Genomic DNA, 22346 nt, shown 5'->3' on the forward strand with positions numbered 1-22346 from the left:
CCTCAGATTTTTAGACCCCGCTTCTCCTACCCGTTGTTACTACAGACTTCAGATCAGTGCAGTTTGCAAATGGGCTTCTGACAACAATCTGATATAGGTAAAATGTCATGCACACGCCAAAGCTGTATACGGACACTGTACGGCAGCACCTGGAGTCCCAGCAGGCACCTTATTGGCGCACATTGGAACATGACACCATTTTATCTCAAAAGTATCCATATAAATCTGTGAGAAAAAGTTATCAAATGGGATGAATACTTCGGTTCAGTATAAGCTGTTACCACCATATTAAGGATCTGTAATGCGGCTGTGTGCACGAGCCCTTCCGCCAGTCTATATTTGGGGAGGGAGTCATCACGGGGTTCACCTAAATAACATAAAACTTCTCCCAGCGGTAAAGATACTATTCAACATACATTATAGACCCCAAATTAAGTTGGCAGGTTACCAACCTTTAGAGGAAACACCCCATCGGCAATTCTAGGTATTGTCCATGCAAATTTAATCCATCAATTTACAAAGTGAACTGATGGCTAACCTTTGTCATGAATACAAACCACAAAATGTCTGCCTCTGTGGCGCAAAACGTACTGTTACTATTATTTCTTATGTAATAAAGAAATTTTTGTTGCACATTATACGGGCACGCTATCGATCAAGGTCCTATGCATGTAGAACAACATCTACAGATGTAGCAGAATTTTTCATTTACCACTTTTTTTCAGTTGGTGCATGCTTAGGTTTACCTGCAGTCCCATGTAAAACCATTTAACACTTGATATCACAGTGTGGTACTAAATGACTAACACAGCTCTGCTACATTTGTATCAAGAATGAAAGAACGATCATAAAAAGGTCTGGTGAGATCTGTCAGGGCTCATGCACACTGCCGTATTATGGTTCAGTTTTGTACAGAGCTGAATTACGGCTTCCATAGATGTGCATAGACCTACTGTACCTCCGTATGCCTCCGACTTCATAAAGAACATATGGAAGGCTTTTTTTTCTGTTGGATCCTGTACGAATTTAACTGAAAAATACTTGTGGCATGCTCCATTGGACTCCGTATGTACACAGGTATTGTCTCCTAGAATTATTGCTCCTGGGGAGAATATCCTATGGAGTCCGATGGAGCAGATGCGGCAGTACAGGAAGGCTATACGGCTCCGTGCTCTGCCAGATATGCTCCGTGCGCAGGGCTCGGCTGAGTGCATGAGCCATGAGACTTAATCTATAACCCCTAGGCTGGATTCACACGAGCATGTTCGGTCTGTAAAGGACGGAACGTATTTCGGCCGCAAGTCACGGACCGAACACAGTGCAGGGAGCCGGGCTCCTAGCATCATAGTTATGTACGACGCTAGGAGTCCCTGCCTTTCCGTGGAACTACTGTCCCGTACTGAAAACATGATTACAGTACGGGACAGTTGTCCGGCAGTGAGGCAGGGACTCCTAGCGTCGTACATCACTATGATGATAGGAGCCCGGATCCCTGCACTGTGTTCGGTACGGGACTTGCGGCCGAAATACGTTCCATCCTTTACAGACCGAGCATGCTCGTGTGAACCCAGCCTTACTAAGAATTGAGTATACTCTCTATTCAAGACCTCTACTATGTTCCTTAGTTACCTTTCTCTGTCTGGGGAGTAGTGGTTATCTAATACACGATGTCTTTCCACTCTGCCCATGACATTGTATTGTGCAGGGCCAGATCTTGTCGCTCTTGGTCCCTGTTCCAAATTCCTACTGAAAGAAAGGGAAGCTCGTCAGTTCCACAGTAATGATCCCTGCACAGCTTGTTATACTACAGGTAACACCGCATGCCAGTATTAAGTATATGTAACATGTGGTGGTCCCCTACATAATAATGGAGTCACTGATGTTAAACACTATGGCTGACACTGCCTATGTAACAAGGAACTGGAGAAGTCACTACACAATCTATACCTTGGTAATGTGATTTCATAGGAACTAGGAGAATTAATAGGTATTTATATGTGATGGATATACTTTTACACCTTCCCGCCACAGCCATTTTTCGGATTTTCACTTTTTCTTTTTCCTCCCCATTTTCCAAAAGCCATAACTTTTTTTTTATTTTTCCATCAATATTGCCATATGAGGGCTTGTTTTTTGCGGGACGAATTGTAGATTTTCACAGCACCATTTATTATACCATATAATGTAGTGGGAAACGAGAAAAATTATATATGTGGGGTGGAATAGGAAAAAAACAGCGATTCCTCAACCTTTTGGGTGGTTTTGTTTTTATGGCGTTTTGTGGGAGATGAAGTGACCAAAAAACAGCAATTCTGATGTTTTTAATTTTATTTAAATTTAAAAAAAAATAATATTTATTAAAAAAAACCTTTATTTTACTGTTTTTTACTTGTCCCCCTAGGGGACTTTAACTAGCGATCATTAGATCGTTTGCAAGATATACCACAATAATGTATTGCAGTATATCGTGATTCTGACAGTCTCCTATGAAGCCCTTAGGTGGCCCCCAGCCTCCCATGCCAACCAACGGCACCCCCCAATCTCTCCACGGAGGGGGGGGGGTAGTTGCAACATTACAGGGGGCCGCCCCCGCTGCATTTAACTGGTAAACGAGCGGGATCGCGCTCAATCGGGATCCGGCTCGTTACCCGAAAGTGTCGGTTGTAACACACAGCCGACACACTCGCTCTATGGAGCGAGCTCAGCCCGTGAGCCCGCTCCATTCTCCCCCACCCAGCGTGCACCGTATATATACGGCGGATGTCGGGAAGGGGTTAAAGGGCTTGTCTCATCACAAAAAAACATAAAATATTACAGCTGCTGCAGTGATCAGTTAATCATTTTCATGATGATCCCGCGATCTCAGCTGATTTCGCCGGGAGGAGTTGCTTGTTGGCTTTGCCGTGGCCACTACAGGGGAAATGAAGTTACATGCAGAAAATCAAATGACTCTCCATGCAATATACGGATGGTCCAAGTCCGACAGAACAAGAGCCTCTCTGGCTCATAGAGCGCGCTACTAAATGACGTCCATATACCCTGATAGGGCATATTGAAAGGGGTTGTCATCAGGATGAAACAACCCCTTTAGATATCAATTCCATCTAAAGACTAAATTGAAAATGCAAAATCAGCACGGGATTGTTAAGTGGGAAAACTACCCAAACTGCATAAGAGACGGGGAAAAGCATAACAGAGAAGTCTGGTAGCAAAGGCCAAATAAATGTGTCACATTACTGCCAAAATCTGTACCAGTCCAACTGGGAAGTAAACTCGAGTCATATGAGACTGGTTGCTATGGATACACTACCTAACAACGACAGCCGTTCAAATGGGGTTGTCAAGCAGCACATCAGTAGCAACCCACTTGTCTCAGCTTACTCCCATCACTGGGTAAATTGACACTCAACTAAATTCAGAAAACGGGCAAGGGGGCTTAACAATGCTCAAATTGCCCTATTAACCAGATTTTTGTGAACATAAATTTAGTTGAACCTAAAATAATAACTTATTGCTGACAACTACAAGCATACGCTTTTTGCGTGTCTTTGTAGGCCATGTTTAGTACATAGATTATGGTCCTCGATAGATTAGGTATAACACTGGATAACCAGAGCAATCCCATATATGATGAAAATAATAATTCATTTACCCCGCAGGAGCATTGAAGACAACTAGCATTGACATTGTGTTTCCCCCTTCAATTGCATCTGACCATGAAGGCTCCCAGTAATGAGTTAACCCATCAGCTCATCTCCAGAGGCCCCCAATCGTTATCCAAACCGGATGATTCCTTTAAACTACGACCACATTGTACGGGCACAATACCTGCCCTAAGTACCCTACGTAAATGGTTCTGAGACCCAGTACTGAGAACACCTTATATTACAGGCAATGTAAACGCCACATCCTTGTTCCAGACCCGTAATATGACATGGCGACTATAACAGTCAGATAATCCATTGTTGTGACATACAGTAACCATTCAACGAGACAGAAGGTAGAGGACTTATAATATATCCGAACCATACATGTATTGTATTAGAATGTGTGCCTAGAAATGCTTCTGTAGAGTAGATTCAAACCCACAAAGCACCATCTCAGCCTCGGCAAGTGAATCCACTCCACAGACCCTTGTACATGGCCAAGAATATGTAAAATATAATAAACGTAAAATTAAATAGGAAATTGTTCTTAGTAACGAAGGTCCATAGTAAGTAGCACATCCACTAACACACAGTGTGAACTCACACTACATATATCACAAGTACCATAATACTCACCAGACGCTGCCACGTTGTCCAGCCCACCGAGCTAGTTAGAACATTTTACTTATTTATTTTTACTATTTTTTTACGAACAAATCCGACGCTTACCATTGCAGTTTTACCAATCAAATAAGAATTCCTATCAAGCGACGAATAATAATGTGATATTGTGCAATAGAGGCCTCTCTTGACCGGACAGTAGCTGAAGCACTTATGATGTAGTAGAAAAAAATTGGTTTTCCATGGCTAGAAAGCCATGGTAGGTATGGACACCCTTCAACTTCAACATGGAAGTGACAGACTAATGTGTCAAATATACGTATGCCTTAGATATATTATTAATACTGGACAGAGGAGAAATTGACTAGGGTTTTTAGGAGGACTGACTGACTGAGGTCTATGGGTTGTAGAAAGTACGTTTTCAGAGGGTATATTTCTTTGAAAACCTCTTATCCAAAGACCAACCACAAACTGGGTATAGGGCTGAGTTCACACCTGTGTTGTCAATTCTGTTGTTCTCTTCCATCATAGGAGCAGAAAAACATAACTGACGTTGTGTCGGATGTGGGTCCGTCGGGTTCTGATGTAATGTCCACCGTTTTGGCAGCAAGAATAGTGCTGAATTCTGCACTATTCTTCCCATCAAATATAAAGGGTTACGTGACTGAGCCTCTGACCAGTGGCATAACAATCACGGTCGCCCGGAGAGAAAGGGGGACCACAAGGATCCCACCCTGGATGACCTTAGTCTGCCAATTGAAATAGGATGTGCCATGCCGCATACATGGTCCTGACAGAGGGCAGCGTCAGGGGGTTATATGCGACGTAGCACACAACATCCTGACGCTGGACGTTATGTGCGGTGTCGCATGCCCGTCATCAGGAATGTGTATAGGCCACGGCACAGACCAAACCTGATGTTGCAGCCTGGGAGGACCCGGAAAGACAGAGGAGTGGTGAGTAACCAATGAAGTGCTTGTTCTCACTTGTCTACCTTCCAAGCGACTGACCCGTGCTTGTTGCCAATTGGTGGGAATGGGTTGGAGCGCATGTATTACTACGGGTTAAAAAGCTTGTTTCGTAGATATTAGACGGTTAAGCCAATTTTCTAAATGGTACGACAGGATCTCAACAATAATACCATATCAATATAACCACAAGGTGTAATGTAACCTACAACAATGTAATATCATCCTGTACTAAAGTGGAAATGATATTACACCTATCATAGTTACTCTTTATTTTTGGGCACAATAACGTTCTTCATTGAACAGGCCACATAAAAAGTTAATGCTCAATCAACCTTCTGCAATATTAGAAAATAGCGTTAACATTATATAGACACGTCTCAAAAATTGTATCATATGCCCTCATTGGTAAAATAACAAATAAATAGTGTATATAAAATATGAAGGCAGGAAATATTTCCTTAGATACAGAAAATAAACTTCAAGTTAACAATAAAAGAGAAAACGCTTTTGTTTAAGCAACAGGCAGTACCTTTGGGGAGGCGGAACACTAGGAGACCAGGATCTAGTCCGACCTATACTATCTACATGGAGGGTTCCTGACCGGGAACAGTGATTTGATGACATGACCTGCTCTGGAACAGATAATGTTGAACTCTGCATATCGCGACCGTTGTGCCGAAAATCTGTGAATAAAAGCAAAAAAAAATTCTATTGGCACTAATTCCAAATAAAGACAGCAGGACTATAATGTATATAAAAAAAATACAAAAAGTTAAATATTAATAACCAGCAGCAAGCAATGTTAAATCCTGAGAAGCCTTGTGGGAGGCCATGCGTACTTCACATAGTAGGTTATGAAAGGGTTAATTGGACGATACACTAGAGATTTCAGGCGGCCGTTTTTTGAATAAGGCGTGGTCGGTCTGTAAAGGTTGTCATTCTGAACAACTCCATAGGTTAAAACCACAAATCGTCGATTGATCGCTGCCTTGATCTGTGACATGGCTGGGCTTTTAGTGATGGGGGCATATCTGTCAATCGGCACAAACAACTTTCCAAGTATTACCAATGATCAACTTACCCACAGATATCTGCTTTCTGTCTGTGCCTGTCACACTCATTCATCACAAAAAGGCAGAACAGTCTGCAGAAAATGGTCAGGTTTTTTTTCGGCCATCTAAAAGCTCTAGTGTATGGCCACTCTTCACCTTTTGTCATCATCATGTTGTGTTTAGGTAAAAAATCATGTGCTCATTAATTTTTTATATATATCTTTATAGCATTGGAGCTCAGTTATTCAGATATAGAGCTCCAAATGCATAAGTTATAGATTTAAAAGATAAAATACTGCTGCCACCACTAGAGGGAGCTAAAAGGGGTTCTCGTGAACTTTTATATTGATGGCATATCCTTAGGATAGGTCATCAATATCAGATTAGTTGGGGTCTGATTCCCGACACTTTCAGAAGGGGCCTCTTCCTCATTTAACAGGCACAGCGCCGTATACTTCTGTAGCGGCTGTACCTGGGATTGCAGTTTTGGTTAGTCAAGTAAATGGGACGAAGCTGCAGAGAACTGCAATACCAGACACATCTGCTACGGATGTGTACGGCGTTGTAACTGGTAAACGATGAAGAGGTCGCGGCTGACCCCTTCCCGGCCCCTTTCAGTTAGCTGATTAGTGGGGGTCTAGGGAGTCGGACCCCCACTAATCTGATAGTGATGACCTATCCTAATAAAAGTCCATCAATATAAAAGTCCCAGAGAACCCCTTTAAAGGGGTATTCCCAACTTAAACATTTATTGCATGTCCACGGATTATGCCATAAATGTCTGATAAATGCAGGTCCCAGCTCTGGGACCCACACCTATCTCAAGAAAGGGGGGCACCCGGACCCATACCACTTGATGACGCGGCTCTCTCTATTCATTCCTATGAAGACCGCTTGCCAAAACTCTTGGTTTTAAACAAGACCGAACAGCGATTAGTCCTGAGCTAAAGCCTTTAGTAGCAAGGGCGTATCAGATACTGAAGTGCTTCCCTGCTAGGATGTATGAAATAGGGAAAGGGTTAAAAGATAAGATGCTGCCACCACTAGAGAGAGCTTAAAGGGGTATTCCCAACTTAAACATTTATGGCATCTCCAGAACAAGGGGCAGCAGACCCGAGTCCCGTCTGGTGAGATATTTGTATGGCTCTATCCATTCATTCCTATGGTAGTTACGGAAACAGCTGACTGCGTACTGTGATTTGGAGCTCTATATCAGAAAAACAAAGTTCTGACCGCTATAAAGATATATTAAGAAATTGATCAATACAGAATTTTAAACCTATTTAGATAAGAAAAACAACAAATAATCTTCAAGGGTGGACACAAAGGGTATCCCAACCTATAGAACCCCAAAAAATGGTCTGATACTGTTGTCCGTACACCTACATCGATGAAGAGAGCGTGTTCCCAGGCGCACCCTCATCATGTAAGATAAAGGTAGGCTAAGGCTGGGATCGATAAGCCAGTGGATATTTCTTACCTAAACAAAATGTGTCATGGTTTTGAATTTTGTTTAATTAATTCTGGTGATAAATAATGAGTTTCGCCTTTCTTTTAAATGTTGTAGCTATATTTTTGTGAAACCTTCCCTGGAGGCGGGCATATAGGAGACAAACTTCCTTCCTGTGTAGTTAGTGCAGCAGGGTGAGTACACTTTATGGCAGCTAAAATGAATGGGAGTCAATTGACAGAGAAATCTCATAGATTTGTATATTTGTGATGGAGTAAAGCCCCTCCTGCAGAGACCAGGGGAGCCTTATCTGTGTGTATAGTGTTGCTATCTTAACTTATCTACTCCTCCCAACATTTGCATCCCAAATTGCAGGACACTTTTGAGGACCGCACCGACCGACCCGGGAATGCCCAAAAAAACTCCTAAGTACGCCACTTTTATGTCAATTTGCATAAGCACCACCCACTGTGTGACCTGTTTGTGGGACAATCCCGGGAAGAATTGGACGATTGGGAGGTATGCCTCATCTAGGTTTACAGTAATACACAAGAGCTGTCATTTACTCGTCCAGTCTCTTATTGTAATGAGATGACTCTCCTTATTCTGTGCTTGTATATACAGCAAAGCTGACAAGTGAGCTACAGAGAACAGGAAATATCAGCTTACTGTGACTGCTCTAGTGGTCATGTGTGAGAACTACAAAATAAAACCACCACCACCACAAATGATTACAAATATGTGTATAATAAAAGCCTGATTTAAATAATATGTCGTTTTCTTTCCAACGAAGCCTAAGGCTGGGTTCACACTGAGTTTTTTTGCAGGCGGAAAATCGGGCAAAAAATTACGTTTGGAATTTTGAGGCAGATTTTCCTCTGTTTGCACGCCGATTTTCACTGCGTTTTTCAACCGCGGCCATTGATGTCAATTGGGAGGTCAGAGTCGTAAACGCCCGAAGATAGGGCATGTCCCTACTTTTTCCTGCGAGCCGGTTTCTCCGCTTGCGTGAAAAAAACGCCTCCGCCTCCCATTGAAATCAATGGGAGGCATTTTCGGCCGTTTTTTGGCGCGTTTTGCCAAAAAACTCAGAGTGAACTACTCTTATCAGTGTCTATTCATACAAATTTTTATTTTAATGACAAATGAAAAGCAGGACATGATAAGCAGGGCACGATGTAGACTACATATTAAAGAGAATATTAGTATTCACTGAAGAACCTGCTCCTTTCCTGTACCTAATCTTACACATGACCTCGTACATATCAAATCTGAAGGGATCAAGCTCTAGCTAAACATCTCGGATGTTCAATACACTTTAAGAAAAGCAGATTACAAAGTTTTAAAAATCTTACCTGACACGACCCCGACTCCATCATCGCAGTCATAGTCAGACACTTCACTGTCACTTATTCTCTTGGATCCTGCAAAGAATTTTCAGTGAACAGAAGATCTTCAACTCTAATTTCCACTTATGTCTGGTAAACCAAGGTTTCTTATAGAAAAAAACAAACAATTCACCACTAATAACTACGGCTTGAGGAGATATACTAAGGAAAGGGAGTAGCAATGTAGAAGATTAGTAGGATTGCAGTCAAAACCTGTTATTACAGGAAACACAATGGGCAGAAACAGCCTAATTGAAAAAAAAATGTGTTCTATGTGATCTATACTATAGGTTTATGTTGTATATTATGTTGTATGTTCTAGTAAAATACACTCATGGTTTCTTTTGTTTTGAATTATGTTTTTGGAGGTAAAACCGGCAAATCTTAAAAAAGGCATCTGGTTTTAAAAAAAAATAAATACGTAAAATACACTCGATATTTAGTAATATAAGGGCTCGTGTACACTCCCATATTGCGCCTCCGTACAACATTTGAGTTGTATGGAGCTGTAATATGGCACCCATAGAAATTTATGTTTTTGTTGTTTTAGTAGGATTTTTTTTTTTAAATGGTGGTGTGTTGCATTGGATGTCGTGTTACAAAGATATTCTCCCTAGAAGCATTGCTTCTAGAAGAGAAAACCTTCATGATAGGGTGACATATGGTGGCTGCAGAGGAATGAGCCATAAGGACTCCGTGTGGTGCCGTACAGACTTGTGTGCATTAAGCCACGAAATCTAACATCTCCATAATACGGCGCCGTATGTGGACAACAAATGGCGGCCCACAAAATGCCTCCAGTACGGAGCCACGGAGACTCAGTGTGACTCTGCACAGACTCCGTACACTCTGCGCGTGCATGAAGCTTTCGTAAAATCATAAAAAAGTCACAAAAATAATAGTACATTTTATACTTTAATACTATTAGGTGCTAAATACCATTTTATATTATTTTCACATGATACTAATTAACTAGAAAGGATATTGTACGGTATATAATATAAATAATGAAGGAGGAAATCTAGTTAACTGTTTGTTTATTTGCTTGTTCGTTTTATAATTAAAGGGGTTTTCCCATTAGAGACATGTATTACATCTCCGCAGGATAAGTCATAAATGTCCGATAGATGCGGGTCCCACTGGGACCCACACCTATCTCTAGAACGGGGGCCCCCTAAAGCCCGTTCTACCGCTCTGTGTTGTAGCTGAAAACTGTGATTCCCTGAGCTACGCGGTTTTCGTTAGTCCCATAGAACTGTCGTAATTGCAGAAACGGTGTAACTCGCATGCTACGCTGCTTCCGTAACTGCCGCTCACTACTATGGGACTTACGGAAACAGCGTAGCTCAGCGAGTTATGCTATTTTCGTAACTCCCGACCATATATTCAGGAAATGGCCGGGGAGACAGAGGGAGCAGAAAAAGGTAGAACGGAATTTAGCGGGCCCCGTTCTAGAGATAGGTGTTGGTCCCAGAGGTGGGACACGAATCTATCTGACATTTATGACAGATATGTCCCCTTTAAAGGTTTGTTTTCGAACAATCAACATTTAATAAGAGGCATATTGGAGGTAGTCGGCAGATGGGACCTCACTACTAATCTAAAGAATAAGTAGGTCAGAGTCGCCTTTCTAGCAGAGAAGTATTCATGAATGTATTGGAAATTATTGGAGCGATGGAAACCTTCAAGTGTCCATCCAATAGTGTGTCCCTTCTAAATCAATGGGTGATAAGGAAATCTAAGCGTACTATCATTTTAAGGCCCCATTCACATCACCTTATTGCCCTACATGAGTGGTTCTCAAACTTTATGAGGTCGGGACACACTTTTGTTTGGGACCTCCCTCTACCGAATTTAGCCATATTTCATCTGTTGCATGTCAACATATATCATTCAAAAAATAAGTCCCTGAAACATCAAAAATGATAATTGTGAAAAGTTTTGTATGCATTGTTCCTCAGGGATATTCATCACTAACGCTGTTCACCTAATGTTATGGAAATTCTTGTGACGACCTCCAATAACTGCCTCATAATGATGTAAACAATTATGATCTCTGTGTCATTGTAAGAATGTGATTTCTGTAACTTCTGCAACATATGATTATATCCCTGTAACAGTTTGCTGTATATTATGTTATGTAAAAACTCTTCAGAAAATCAATAAAAATATGTTTTAAAAAAATAAATAAAAAAATGATAATTGTGTGGGCGGGGGAGGGGGCGGGCTCAAGGAATCCTGCTGCTGTGCGATGCTGAGACCCGACTATGGCAGCTGATGGTGGGTCATGTGAATCAACCTGTCCATCAGTGGCCATCAGAGGCGTAGTTAGAGGTTCACCACAGGGCAGGCAAAACACATATTAGTGGGTCCCAATCCAGTAGGCCCCCCCACACAGTATAATAACCCCTTAGTGACCCCCACACAGTATAATGTCCTTATAGCTGTCCCCCACGCAGTATAACGCCCTTATAGCTGCCCTCACACAGGATAATGCCCCTATAGTTGGCCTCACACTGTATAATGCCCCTGAAGCTGCCCCCATAAAGGGTAATGCCCCCATAGCTTCCCCTACACAGTATAATGACCGCTTAGTGCCCCTCAAATAGTATACTGCCCCCATAGCTGACCCCATACAGTATAATGCCCCCATAGCTGCCCCCATTCAGTATAATGCCCCAATAGATGCCCCCATACAATATATTGACACATAGCAGCCTCCATTCCCAAACTAATGCCCCCATGATCCCTCTGCTCCTCCGGTCTGTGCAGTGTGTGGCTCAGCACAGACAGGTGCAATGACATCACTACACTCATGGCCGGCATTACATAGTGAATGGTTGAAACCAGGACATCGGTGTGTGGCTCGCGACCCCCCAGGGGTTCGTGACCCACAGTTTGGGAAACACTGCCCTACGTCAGCGTAGATAAATGTACTTATGAGACTCCATTATCCTGAGGGAGGCCAAAATAATTTACTTTTGGCCTTCGTCGGGCTGGTATACCTTGGTATACTTTTTTTTATGGATGGAATAGTGTAGCAATTATGTAGTAGATTATGCTATTCCATCCTGAGGGATCCCACAGAAAAAAGTATACCACACGCAATATATGTTTTTTAACATGTGACGCTATGGTGACGGATTCCATATATGGACAGTGACATCAGGAGTTTTCCCAGGGCGATGTATCCCACTCTATGCCATACAGTGGGATACGTTTTGGCCTTTCGTAGGAGGTATACGTCAGAAGTTTTGAACAGTACAACAGTAGGCCAAAACATGATGTGAATGGGGCCTAAGATTCCCTAACTACCACTGATATTAACAGGGATGTTACTGTGAATGATCCATCTATCACTTGTTTGGTTCCTTGCTGTGTTGAGAGTGTGATGTGTGAGTGTTTTGTACCATCCTTAAGATTAGGGTTATCAGATACTTATAACAGAAACTCATCCAGTAGTGACTCATGTTCTCCTCATATTCCCCCAAAATACTGATAAAACATCTGACTTCACATTAAAATTGGTCCTAGCGTGTGTGCTTGAGATGGGGGATATTGTAGTCCGAACTGTGGATGGGGACCAATGTAAGTGCATTCTCTGAACTACAGGATATCCTCATACTTTATAAATAACAATATCGGAAATTCTGTATGGTTAACTAAAGAAAAAAAAAAAAAGATTCATGTTAAATGTCTGTAGAATAATATGGAACACAACATTTCCTGGTGATAGAGAAAGCAGGGGGTTTGGGAAGAAGGGAAGCCATCCGATAGAACTATTTTATTACCACACTTACAAGATATCCAATTAGAATTTTGAATTACTTGCCCTTCAAAGGAACACTCCAAGCAAAATTGATACATTGTATTATGCCTAGTGCAGGGCCTGAGGGGGTGGAGCATGACACTGGAATTCAAAGGAAACCAAAGAGAAAATCCCTGTGTCATGCCCCGCCCCCCAGGCCCTGCACTTAGCATAGCACAGTGTATTAATTTTTACCCTGAGTGTTCCTTTAAAATGTGCAGTTTAACCCTCTGTTATCATTGATTATATATATATATATATATATATATATATATATATATATATATATATATATATATTTATACTTAGGCAGTACGTAGGCAGTACGTAGGCATCAAGCAAGCAAGGTGGATTACAGGGAGTAAGGAGTTCTGACAATAACACAGGACATATGGACACCGTATGATATAAATGGGTAACTTGCCGTGGTTATACCATACAGTCCATATGAAGACATGCATAATGAATCTCTCGCATGCTGGAGTTACCTGAATTATATGAATATGGGCCTCTATCTGGAAAACAAATATTAATATGAACGGATGTCAAGGGAAGATCAATATGAAATCAAATATGTAGCAGGGAGATAAGGAATCACTAACAATAGTAATTATAGTATTTTATAATATGTTAGGCTATAGAATTACATTTTGGAAACAAAGCAATTTTATAAATCATTGCTGTATTTATTTTTTTATTAGTAAATTAGGAATCTTGGAACAAATGCCTTATAAATATCTCCGCTACATACCATAGCTTTCCTAAAAATGATAAATAAAAATAATTGCACTCTACAAAGCATGCAGTCCCATGTAAGTGTGCACTATGCAGCAGCTTTAATATGTATTTATTAAAACTGGTGGTGGTGACAACTGTTCTGGCAAATTCAGATTAGTCAATCAACACATTGAAAGCCGGGGGTCTAAGGGTATGTAAACACTGTCATCTCTTGCGGCTTGATCAATGAAATTGAAGTGACCCCTGGTCAAAGTGCTGTCAATATGCTGGAAACTGACACTTTTACTTGATGGGGTGAAAATAAACAGTCCGGAACAAAAAAATACAAGATAAGTGCCAGTGCTTACACAAAGAAGTTGTACTATAGGGATCAATGATCTGTGCTACTGCGAGCAAGCAGTGAGTACTCTGTATGGTACCCATTAGAGGGGCATAGCAATAGGTGGTGCAGAGGTCCTGGGCCCAAGTGCCTGTGGGGGCCCAAAGGTCCCTCTGTCACATAAGAAGGCACCAGTATTATAAATGGTACATGGTAGGTGACAAATTTTGCATTGGGGCCCAGGAGCTTTAAGCTACGCCTATGCCCAAAAGCACACATACGTAAGTACAGTATGTAGCCTTGACCATAGTAAGCAATGGGTACAAAATTGATTGGATGATACATGCGATACTGATAAATTGTAACCACAGACTACCGATGAGAACTTTGATTGCATGAAAAAGATCTTCCATCCAACGATGAATGAAGAATCTACTATATAGACACATTTCACATTTTAAAAGTTGACAAAAATATAATCTAGTTTATTTACCTTTTATATGTTATATGTTCAGAGCTTGTTTTTCTGATACAGAGCACCAAATCGCCTGCATAGGCATAGATTTAGAAGGCAACATGCTGGCTAACTGCAGCCACCACTAGAGGGAGCTCACTGTATACGGTCTTAGAATTGAGTTCAATGTAATGTAGTAATCTCCAATGCTCCCTCCATGGGACTTCTGTATCAGAAAAACAAAACTCTGAAATCTATCTTATCTATAAAGATATATTAAGAAATTACACTCAATTTTAAACCTATTTAGATTAAAACAAAAAAAGGATTCTGGTGGAAGACATGGCCCCGAACACATTAAGGATTCACCTGCCCTTAGCAGTGGGGAATGAGGTTGTCCTTACACTATACCATATAGACTGCGACTCCGAGTAAGGAAAACAAGAGAAAACAATAATTGACATATATAAGGTAAACATCATATATAGTCAACTTTCAAAACATGTAATTTGTCTATTAAATGGAAGAACTTTTTAAGGCCCCATTCACACTGGATGATAGTGGATAGAAGATCCCAATGGGGGGAATTTATCATTCGAAGTATAAAAGTTTAAATTTGCACAAGAGCTTACAGTTTAAGCCAAATTTTGCAACTTTTTCTTCGTTACGGCGCTCACAACACTTTTCAAAAAAGTTAGTGGGGCGTAGTGAAAGGACGGAGCCACCCGCGCCCTTAGGCCCCATGCACACGAACGTGTTTTTGCGGCCGCAATTCCCCCGAAAATCCACGGGAGAATTGCGGCCCCATTCTTTTCTATGGGGCCATGCACACGACCGTAGTTTCTGCGGTCCTTGCACGGCCCGGGAGCCCGGACCGCAGAAAGAACGGGCATGTCTTATTACGGCCCTGTTCTGCGGTCCGGGCTCATTGAAAACAATGGCGGCGGCCATGTGCATGTCCCGCGATTTGCGGGCGGCCTGCGGCTGACAGTCCGCAGCCGGCAGACCCGAAAATCACGGCCGTGCACACGGCTACAGTCGTGTGCATGAGGCCTTACAGAGTTACTCTAATTTACGCCAGAAACTGGAATATATAATAGCAGTAAGCAACATTAGCTCGTAGCTGGTGTAGATTTCACTTTCCAGCGCACGGATGGGCAGAGTTGTGCCAAATTTATTACGAGGCATGTGGCTCTCAATAAATTAGGCACATCTTACTCCAGCGCACTTTATATTAAGACTGGTTTATAAAACACCAGTCTTAGTAAATCTGCCCCATTAACTTCCCAGTATGATCGGACCCTAAACTTGTAATTATTTCATGTACTCCTGTTGAGAAAAACATGGAGGACAGTCTGTCACAGACATGATAACCTATGTCACAGCGGACCTAGTCCTGTAAGAGGGGAGATGCTGTGTGGTTATAATAAGTGTTGTCAGAAGTCTCTGATATGGTGACATTCGCAGGCAGGGAGTTATGTATTATGGTTTGGTTTTCTGAGGATCATATCTGTCCTTACAATCAAAGAGTAGAATTTTCAAAAAATAATCAGACCTGTAAAAACGTAAACAGGGATTCTGGGTATATCAGTTGTGTCCAGACTCAGTGCACTTCCTCCAACCCTGAAGTACTATATAACAACCCTTTTACTTGTTTGTCGACTAATCGCTAGGCACGGTCGGGAACGAGTATTCGAAAGTGCGCTCGTACACTCGAACAATGTCCCGTTTAACATGCCCAGCGATCAGCCCAAAAAACAAACAAAGACTTGTGTATCGGCTGAGCGGATCTTTTATGTGGCCAAAGAAATTATCGTTTGTCGGCAACACATCTTCCAATGTAAATGAGGGATGAAAACTGTATGGGGACCGAACGATCGTATTAAGCATCATTCGTGCCCATGCTCACGATCATTCAGTGAGGGGGTCTGACAGGGGAGAGAGCACCATAGCAAAAATTTCAATTTCCTTCTGGTGCCGGTTAACACTACCACACCCCTAATCACCTCAGAAAGGATGACTTGGTGCTTATTTTCCCCTATTAATTCCCCACACTGGTTTGTAGGAACTGTGGAGAGGGGTGGGAACACATGTTCTCATCCCTTATTAAAAAAAGGAAGGTAGCCAACCTTGTCTATGCCCGCTCTCTCCAGGGGCCCCATTACAGCTGCATGGTCTGACTTAGGTACTTATGCCCTTCAGGAAATGTTAACTTTATTGTCAAGAAGAGGCATAAGACAGAAGATAATGAGGGGTGCCTGGTAATAGATCTCCGCAATGGAACCACTATGCCAGGTAATGCTTTAGGAGTGGTTGGGAGCCCCCTGAAGCCTAGGCAAAACTCTGTGGTGCTGGTAAACTATATGTAAACAATATATACAGTAACTTCCCTTAAATAATTTTTCTATTGAGTGATCCACAGATTCAGACCTGCTGTATATTTAGGCTGATTATACCATACTATACACGTTAGGTTAATGTGTGTGGGATACGCCATCAATCTAATATGTATGGTGGCCTCCCAACAGTCTTCCTACAGCAGATGTTGGGGAAAATTAGGATTGGGCATATTGGAATTCAAGCTTCAGGATCCCTTTTCCTCTTCTGGGAAATATGATGCGGTCAGAAGTGCCTGGGGTGTATATGGGGATGTCACCCAAATAAGTGTTTAGCAGACAGCTGTTGTGTGTATATGGCCAGCTTTAGACAAGGAAAGAAATTCCCTGGAGATCAGTGTTACTGTTACGCACAGGGCAGATAAATCAGCTGCGAGGACCCTACTACATGTCTCAGGACCCCCATGAGTGTGACATTGTGGGAGGGAAATATTGAAGTAAATTGCAGTCACCTGAATTCGTAAAGCAGGCTATACACCTGCAGTACCTGCTGGCAGAACAAGCATTCGGTCGACAGCTATGTCGCCTGTCCTATGTAAACATGCTCGCTCAGCCGAGGAGCATACGCTCTTTCCAGATACCTTTTAGAGTGGCTTAACTCCATTGGGAATGAAGGATCGGGCATGTTGAAATACATCATGCCCGATCCTTCATTCCCTTGACATATGCTCTCAGGAAAAGGTCAGATGGACCCTATATTCATTAGATCGTTGGTCAATCCCAAGGAAATCGGCGGGTTCGTATGACATTTATCTAATGTGTATGGTATCTAATGTGTATGGCCACCTTCAGACTTTTAATGTTCAATCACAAACTAAGATGAGCTATTATAATACCCACTGATTTTGAGATTATAGGTTTCGTTCTTTTGTTAGTTTATTATTTTAGTTAGGAAAATAAGGTGATTAGTATATTAAAGCAAAGCTGGAGTTTTGTATCAAGAATCAATGTTGAGGATGAGTCTCTAGTAGCGGACATGCACTGTTTGTTGTTGGGAACCTACTTTGCAATCTTCTAGTTGGGCTCTCTCCGTGCATCTGCCTCCGTTGCAAAAATGGGGATGGGTTGGGTAGTGGCAATGAGGACACATCATGCGTCTGAAGCTTGTACCAATGTGGCTCATCATCTAAAAGTGCAGTTTCTAATTCAATTAGAATCTGTGGGAAAAAAAATAAACAGATAGTATATAAGTGTGTGTACAATAATACAGTAAGAAAACAATAAGGTAACTGTAAAACGACTTAACAGAAATCCCCAGTGATCAATAAAATTTTCTTAAAATATTGCATCCAAAAATCAAAACACCACTAGTAAATATAAGTCCTCAGTCGTCTTCTTCTATGAAAGAGCTAAACTTTCTACTTAGACCTTTCTGAGTTATGGCTCTTTCTTCTGGAAGTGACTAAAGGAAAAGGTTCCGATACAGGATGTTGCTGAACTTTTCTGGGTACCAAGTTAATTAGGGGCCCAGGTCTAACGGTTACACTAGACTGTGTACAGACTGGCGGCAGAATTTACACTAGGCTGTGGATTGACTGGCGGCAGTGTTTACACTAGACTGTGTACAGACTGGCGGCAGCGTTTACACTAGGCTGTGTACAGACTGGTGGCAGAGTTTACACTAGACTGTGTACAGACTGGCGGCAGCGTTTACACTAGACTGTGTACAGACTGGTGGCAGCATTTACACTAGACTGTGTACAGACTGGCGGCAGCGTTTACACTAGACTGCGGATTGACTGGCGGCGGTGTTTACACTAGACTGTGTACAGACTGGCGGCAGCGTTTACACTAGACTGTGGACTGTCTGGTGGCAACACTTATACTAGACTGGGAATGGACTGGTGGCAGCATTAACAATAGACTGTGGACTGAGTAGCAGCAACGTTTACCATGGACTGTGGACATCATTTACATTATACTGTAGACTGTAGACTGACGACCGTAGCATTTACACTAGACTGTGGACTGTGCGGCGGCAGCATTTATACTAGACTTACCGGAGGAAGCGTTTACAGTAGACTGTGAACTGAGCGATTGCAGCGTGTACAATAGACTGTGGACAGACCGGCAGCAGTGTTTACACAATATTGGACGGACCATAGCATTTACAATAGACTGCGGACTGACTGGTGGCAGTGTTTACACTAGACTGTGTACTGACCGTTGGCAGTTTTTACAATGGACTGTGGACTGACCGCCAGCAGTGTTTACACTAGACTGTGGACTAACTGGCGGAAGCATTTACATTAGACTGTGGACTGACTGACGAATGTGTTTATACTAAACTGTGGCCTGAGTAGCGGCAGTATTTACACTAGACTCTCGACTGACTGGTGGCGGCGTTTACTCTGTACTCACTGTTAACACTAGACTGCGGACTGACCAGCGGCAGCATTTACACTAGTCTCTGGAATGACTGGCGGCAGCGTTTACTCTAGACTCTGGACTCACTGTTAACACTAGACTGCGGACTGACCAGCGGCAGCATTTACACTAGTCTCTGGAATGACTGGCGGCAGGGTTTACTCCAGACTGTAGACTGACCGGCGGCAGCATCTACATCTCTAATAGAAAAACTTCTGTGGAATACATTTTGTAAAGGGGAATTCAGAGAGGACATCAGCCACTGGTGGCAGGATATAACCTACAGAACCTACTGACAGCTTCTTCTTTCGCTATTTTCAGAGCTCATCAGTGATGTATAGGCTAAAAAACGCGAATACAGTCCTATTGCCACTGATAAGAAATCATTCTCTTTTCTGTACATGAGTTTTGGTAATCTACACGTCAGTCATTCCTTCACTGAATATGTTGCAGGCCTTGTCACAGAAACAGTAATGACGTGTGTCAGGTACATCATTATCCGTCACCAAGAGCAATTTGACTTCTTGTCTACCTTAGTCTGTTGTATGTCAATAAACTGCCCAACATGATGTAAATCTGGGATGCAAATTCATTTATTTATTGGTTAGAATGACAACTGAAAACTGAGAATTACGGGAAAAAGTATATGATAATGTGTCAGGGGATAAAAGAATAGGATTGTCATTCATACAGTAGCCGGAGATATTCTTCATACGGAAAACATTGAAAGGTTACATTTTCTAGAGTCTAGGCCATACGACGAGTCTAGGCTTCTCCATATACGATACATAGGCATAAACCCCGTCAGAACTCTAGGCATAAACTACCATGAATAAATCTTTTTTTATTAAACAGATATAAAACAATAAATATATACAAGGTTGGGGAGAATTCACAGATTTAAAATAATCTAGTATTTGCTGGAAAAAATAGTCTGTGAGATATCCCCACGACAGATAATGATACTCCTTGCAGAGATCCATTTAGTGAAGACTCTATGCACCCTGGGACATTATGCAAATGAGCTCTTTAGAAAGAGGAAAACTTTCTCTTGAGGGCTACCTACAGGCGGCTATCCTGTTTTATCTGACTTGAAATATGACTCTTTGGCTTCTGGATGGCTGTGTGATACTTGATAAAAATGTATTAATTCTCCTTGGTGATGACATATGGATGTCATACAGGGTTTTGTAAGAGCAGCTCCAGCTTTGGCGGACTCCACAGGTCCATGCATTAAATGGGTTGGCATTCATCTGAATGACCGCCATGTAATGCTTCATTTTTCCCGCAGTGGCTGATGCATTGGTCATGTATGCCTGGGCACGGCTTTCCCTGGCAATTTATAGCTTATTGCCTGAGGTGAGTGAAGCTGGACCCTCTGCAAATAGCTGAAAACCGTGCCGGCTTCATTTAATAAAGGGGTAGTCTTTGTGAAACAATCCCTTTAAATCTATGTCTATACAGGGCATTTCGAGATCTGTATTAGAAAAACAAAGCTCCTGTTGCTCTAAAGATATATTAGGAAACTAATCAGCACTGAATTTTTGACCTTGTTAGATTAAAAAAAATGAAAAAATAATAAGTTGTATTCAAGGACAGAAATTCACTTAAAGTACGGTATGTGTCTCACACGTTACTCTGCAGAGAACATGTATAAGATACTCAAGATCTTCTGAGCTATAATATCCCTTGCCGTGCATTATCTGCTGCGTTTCACTACTAATGTGAAATAAACAGGTGACTGTTGGGGGTAGTAGTTTAGAAGAACCTTTAGAATTTTTGATGTTCCAAAAACTCTACCAAAAATAACTCCTGCCAAAAGGGCAGCAATTGCGATTTCAGCTCTTTTGTGCCGTGCTCCGTACACCCCCACTCATTACCAGGCGATCTTCTTTAGGTTATTGGTGATATAGCTGGGACGTAAAATAACATGTTATTAATTCAAGTTAGGAACACCTAAAAATATCACCAAAACAAAAACCAGCGAATAACACAACCCAATTAACATAGAGGTTCGGCACATTTATCACAGTCACAAATTATACCTTTAGGAATTCAGCAATTATTAGGAAGGTAATAAAAGATTGGTATACACAATGCAGCAGGCTCATATCCATATTCTTGCTGACAGTTTCCCATCAATCCTTTCTCCTGGTTGTGCAGAAACTAAGGGTTTGTTCTCACTTGTCCATTGTCTAGTCCACTTCTATTTCCACCATCTTTTTATGCCAAAAGGCATTTAGAATGGATCCCATTGATTTTAATAAAATTCTATTTAGTCGGAAAATGTCTTCAAATTATTCATTATTTGTCACAGTAACAGATGTTGGTTATGATGGACAGAAAAATGTTGCATGTAATCTTTTCCTGTCCATCGCAAATGGCGTCTATCATCCAATCCATCATCCCATCCAAGTTTTTTTACATCAAATTCAATGGAACAACAGATGCAGTGGATCGAAGCATCAGACGTCACAGATGACATCCATTTTTTTCCATCCGTCATCCCATTGATTTCAGTGTAAAAATGATGGATGGAACATCTGACATGGTTCTGTTTAGCTCAATATGTGCTCAGATTGCTCAGCTATATAAGGTTTTATATATGAGAGAGAGGGAAAACAGACACAGACCGCTCTGATACCAACTTATATTTGGGGAAACCATACAGATCAGCTGAAATATCCAAATTGGCCAATTACCATTTCCTTCGAGATCAGTGAGGAAGGTATTTTCAATGGTGCCCATGAACATGAAGATCCTGGGAAACCATCCTGATTAGTCATCCAAAGTCTAAGAACACCTTAAGAATATCCTATATTTTTTACTATAAGAAGACAATCAAGTGGTGAGTTAAAATACCTCTCCTAAGAATTCACTTTCTTCCTCTCGAACTCTGGCTTGATCCCAAAGTGTGATCTCCAACATTCGTTCTCTAAACTCTCTTCGAGGAACCGGAGAGTAAATGAACGTTTGGTTCCATTTGGGTTCTAATGTTTTCTTCACAGTCTTTGTTCTCCTTTTGTTCTTATCACTATAATAAAAAATAAAAGTTCCAAGACGTCATAACTTTATCATGAAACAGATGCCTCATAAAGGAACATCATAAGTCTACAAAGTCTACTTCTACTTCTG

General features: G+C 41.7%; 1 protein-coding gene across 47 annotated transcripts in view; it reads right to left on the reverse strand.

Moving 5' to 3' along the window:
* Positions 1-22346, reverse strand: part of RIMS2 (regulating synaptic membrane exocytosis 2) — a 583792-nt gene that overhangs the window by 201312 nt on the left and 360134 nt on the right. For 21 of the 47 annotated variants that reach the window (XM_075825887.1, XM_075825888.1, XM_075825842.1 and 18 more), the window contains 6 exons: positions 22074-22245; positions 17848-18001; positions 13426-13452; positions 9097-9165; positions 5769-5922; positions 1630-1746 (listed from right to left, as the gene is read on the reverse strand). In XM_075825887.1, coding sequence (XP_075682002.1) covers positions 1630-1746; positions 5769-5922; positions 9097-9165; positions 13426-13452; positions 17848-18001; positions 22074-22245 — 693 coding nt within the window. The remainder of the gene's footprint in view (positions 1-1629; positions 1747-5768; positions 5923-9096; positions 9166-13425; positions 13453-17847; positions 18002-22073; positions 22246-22346) is intronic. The other 26 variants (XM_075825844.1, XM_075825850.1, XM_075825863.1 and 23 more) reach the window with 4 other exon arrangements.

This window comes from Rhinoderma darwinii, chromosome 5, assembly GCF_050947455.1.
Source record: "Rhinoderma darwinii isolate aRhiDar2 chromosome 5, aRhiDar2.hap1, whole genome shotgun sequence".
Lineage (NCBI taxonomy): Eukaryota > Metazoa > Chordata > Amphibia > Anura > Rhinodermatidae > Rhinoderma > Rhinoderma darwinii.